At 52.6% G+C, this 4,458-nt stretch overlaps 1 protein-coding gene across 1 annotated transcript in view; it reads right to left on the bottom strand.

The window, feature by feature from the left end:
• The window catches only part of FAM118A (family with sequence similarity 118, member A), a 30,953-nt gene that overhangs the window by 11,948 nt on the left and 14,547 nt on the right, over positions 1 to 4,458 (bottom strand). The window contains exon 3 of the mRNA XM_012659778.1: positions 3,351 to 3,606. Coding sequence (XP_012515232.1) covers positions 3,351 to 3,606 — 256 coding nt within the window. The remainder of the gene's footprint in view (positions 1 to 3,350; positions 3,607 to 4,458) is intronic.

Consider the following 4,458-nt stretch of genomic DNA (forward strand, 5'->3'; position numbering starts at 1 on the left):
CAGGAAGGCCTCTCTGATGCGGGGCACTTGAGCACAGGCCAGAAGGAGCGCACTGAGCAGGGGAGAGCGGGGGCACAGGCACGGAGGTGCCGGCCCGGGGACCCAGGCTCAGTGGGAGTAAGGGAAGTGGCAGCAGGCAAGGTCAGAGAGGCGACCTGACCAGATGCCGTGGGGGCCTGGAAGACCACGGTAAAGACTCAGGCTTTCCTTCAGAGAAGGCTGCAAAGTCCCAGTTTTCTCTCTCCTGGTAGCACATGAAATGGTGTGTTTTCACAGCATCTGAAATTAGGTGAGTGTTTCACATACTGCCGAGAGCCCGGCTGGGTCAGGACTGAGACATGGCCTCTGGACACGGCCCCGGCGGTCACCGGTGGGCTCGGTAACAGCTGCCTCAGTGGAGCGATGCGGGCAAACGCCTGGCGGGGGGGTCGCAGAGAAGAAAGGAAGTGGCTACAGCAATACAACTGCCAAAGAGCTCTGCTGTGGGAGGGTCAGAGAAATGCAGGTGGGAGCCAGGAAGACACAAGGGCCAAGGGGTCTCATGCACTCCTGGTGAGACCACCCCTCGCCCAGCCTCTGCCCAGCACTCGGCCTCACCATCATCCCGTCTGGGTAGCTGGCCACCGGAACCCATCCCCATGCCTTCTGTCCCTGTTTGTCAGTTGTCATCGTCACAAGAAGCCCACAACACAGATTCCTGTCACCCCCACAGCTCTGAGCACACTCTTCCAACACTCTCCCATTCCCGAAACCCTCCCACTGCTCCCAGGGGGTCTGCCATCAGCAAACCCCCACGTGACCACCGGCTTCCGGGAATGCCTACCTTCTCCCTCAACGGGAACCCGGAGCCCGCCCAAGTGGGGGCACTGCTCCTCCACGCTCCTCGGACTGGTGAAGGTGGGGGCTTGGCCCCGCTCTGTCTCCCCAGCTGTACTTCTGTCATACTCCGTGGTGACTCACGTGTCTACTTAGATGATCCTTTCTGTATCATGCCTCTAAATTCCCCCTCGCTATCCTCCAATGATCCTGTCCCATCTCAACCATCCACACCTATGGCTACATCCCAGACCTCACGTTACCAAGCGCCAGATCCTTTCCAGAACCTCTGGCCCAAGCCCCTCTGTCCCATCTCTAGCACCTCGGCTCCCAGGGAAGCCAAGCCCGTTGAGGCCTGTGAGCCACTGGCCCCACTACCACTGACCACGATCACTCGTCCCTCTGATGTCCTGCCTTCTGTTAAGCAGCTTAGCGTCCATCACTGATCATTCAACTACTCTCCTGCATACACTTCCTCGTCCCCCACCTTTCTCTGGCATTGTTGGAATTCCCTGATAAAACCAACTCCCTGCTTCCTCCATGCCTGTTCTTGAACTGCTCAACGCAGCAGGAAAACACAGCCATGCCGCCTGGCCTTGCTGTAACTCTTCGTGATGGAGGCTCTCAAAAATATGTAAAAGTAAAGAGAAGAGTTCAGTGACCTCCAAATACTCAGCTCCTAGTCTAAACAATTACCCCTCAAGCCAGTGGCCTCTCTTTGAACAAATGACAATGAGGACCCTCCGTGCTGCCCAGCGACCCCACTGCCCTCCCTTGTCCATTAACTCTTCCCCTTTCTTCCTATGACAGGAGTTGGCAAGCTCAGTCGATAAAGGGCCAGAGAGTAAATATTTTAGGCCTTGTGGGCCACAGCATCTCTGCTGCAACTACTCGACTCTGAGGCACAAAGCGAGCTCGCAGCCCAGACAGCATGTGAACGAACGGCCGCGGCTGTGTGCCAGGACTCCATTACAGCAGCAGGCAGCAGGCCAGGTTTGGGCTGGGCCATACATAATGTGCCAACCATTGCCCTATGATGAGGGTTGTCCCTTACTAATAGGACATCTACGTTTGGCATAGTCACCTAACTAAAAACACTTCTCAGACTGGCGAAGCTAGGTGCAGCCTTGTGTAAAACTCTGGCCAATGAGATGAAAACAGAAACGTCCATATGACTTCCCCGGCAGCCCTCACAGGCACGAGCCCTCCCGTCCCTCTCCTCCTGCCAGCTGGAGCGCCACGTCACTCAACGCACCTGACTTAGAGTGTGCGCTGGAAGCTGCCTGTTGAGGATGGCCGGTCAGCCAACGAGGGGCGGGTCTCTAGCACTGCCCAGCACCGTGTTCTCCTTGGGCCTGCCCGGGCTGCTACATGAGAACTATAACTGTGACCACATCGAAGCCACATAGTTTTGGGTCTTTTTTTACACAGCCTAAACTTTCCTATCCTCCCCAGTGACTAGTTACTTTTCCCTGCTTTCTCCTGGAAGTCCGAACCTCCCACATCTGCTCCCTGTCCTGCCTCTCGGATGATGACTATGCTTCTCCAATAACACAGGAGTGATGAAAAGAAACCCGCCACAAGCATCTCCCACACTGTCTCACTTCCCAGAATCCGGGCCTAGACACCATAGCTGACCTGGGGCGACGACAGCCTGGCCGTGGGCCTCACCCCTGCACCAGACCCCACTGGCGCAAGGGCGTCATTCAGGAGCCACCTCCTGCACCGCCCGTTGCTTTTCCTCTCTACCAGATCGTTTCTGCCTGCAGACAAAGAAGCTGTCACCTTTCCTCATCTTGAAATGTCTTCTAGGAACCACCTGTCATCTGAAGAGATGTGGCTGGCCTGCTTAAATCAAAACATACTTCAGGTATTATCATGGATGGAGCTGAGCCCATTCTACTAAGTATCCCAAGAACGGAGAAACAAGCACCACATGGCCTCACCATCGAAGTGGTATTAACTGACCAACACTTACGTGCGCATACAGTAGTAACAGTCATCGGGTGTGGGGCAGATGGGAGGGGGGCAGAGGGGATGGGTATATTCACACCTAATGGGTGCCGTGCGCACCGTCTGGGGGATGGACACACTGGAAGCTTTGACTCGGGTGGGGCAAGGGCAATATACGTAACCTAAACATTTGTACCCCTATAATATGCTGTAAAAAAAAAAAAAATCGCTTTTGTAAAAAAAAAAAAAAAAAAATACCCTTTAGATGCCTCTTTACCTAATGACTGCAAAATCACAAAGTGCACACCCAGTGCAGCGCGACAGTATCCCTGAGACAATCTCGCATAGTCAGGGTCCGTTTAATATGGGCTACTCCGGGAGGCCGCACTGTAGCCAGCATCACTGTCTAAAAAGATGATATCCTGATGGACTGGAAGGTTTTTGGCCCATCGGCCCAGCCGTGCTGAGAACTGAACACAGCAACAGCTCACAGAAGTTTAACATCAGGTTCGCAGTCACCCAACCTAGTCCAGAACCAGACACTGTCCCCGTGAAACCAGAAGTATTTGTCTGATACTTACAGGGGACATCTTCCGGATCAGATCATGGGCAACAACCAGCAGGTCCCGGTCCTTCGTCACGTTCCTCCGAAACTCAGCGATGTCCCCAGGGTGAAGCACCTCCAGCTGCTCTGCGGCCTCAATGACAGCCTCGATGCAGCTTCTCCACGAGCAAAGGGCGGGGATTCCTGGGGCCACTGCTGCGCTGACACCGGTCCCGATGACCAGGAGCAATTCTTGAGGCTGTTTCCGGATGAGGCTTTTTAGAAACTTTCTACTTAAAAACAAGGGAAGGGGAGAGAATAAAAGTCAACACAGAAGTATCACAACACGAAGTCTGGAAATCTCTGTGAAGTTCAGGCCTTGTACCATACACACATACACACTTTGTCACCTCTTCACTGGAAGATAGAGCCTGTGTATCATTCTTCTTTGCATATTGATTTTACATGTTCTACCCTCATTTCTCAAAGGATTTGAGACAGTGACATCTCACTGATCTTGAGTTGCCCACACTATTAAACACATGTTTAAGTGATATGTATTTGTGAACAAAAATCTCAGCAATTTTAATTTCTTTGAAGCTGTAAATAGCTTGTAAATCCAAACTATGATGACAAAATGATCCCTGCTTGCAGTGACAGATAAGAAAACTCCTGGCAAAATGCTGGTTTTCTGGCACCTACCAGCATCAACCCATTCTATAGTAAGAATCTCCTTATAACGGATCACTTTACAACAGGCATAACCTGCTGTCCATTTGTAGTCAAAGAATTCTTTCCTGTGAAGCATGACACTTCTTCTTTTTCTTTGTAGTAGAGATGGGGGCTCACTGCTGCTTAGGCTGGTGTTGAACTCCTGAACTCAAGCTATCCTCCCCCGCCTAAGCCTCCCAGAGAGCTAAGATTATAGGCGTGAGCCACCGTGCCTGGCCGACACTTCTAAATCTTAGATGTGGCCGGGTGTGGTGGCTCACGCCTGTAATCCTAGCACTCTGGGAGGCTGAGGTGGGAGGACCGCTTGAGCCCAGGAGTTTGAGACCAGCCTGAGCAAGAACAAGATCGCATCTCTACTAAAAATAGGAAAAGTTAGCTGGGCATGGTGGCACACACCTGTAGTCCCAGCTACT

The sequence above is a fragment of the Propithecus coquereli genome, unplaced genomic scaffold (assembly GCF_000956105.1).
Source record: "Propithecus coquereli isolate 6110/MARCELLA unplaced genomic scaffold, Pcoq_1.0 Scaffold633, whole genome shotgun sequence".
Classification (NCBI taxonomy): domain Eukaryota; kingdom Metazoa; phylum Chordata; class Mammalia; order Primates; family Indriidae; genus Propithecus; species Propithecus coquereli.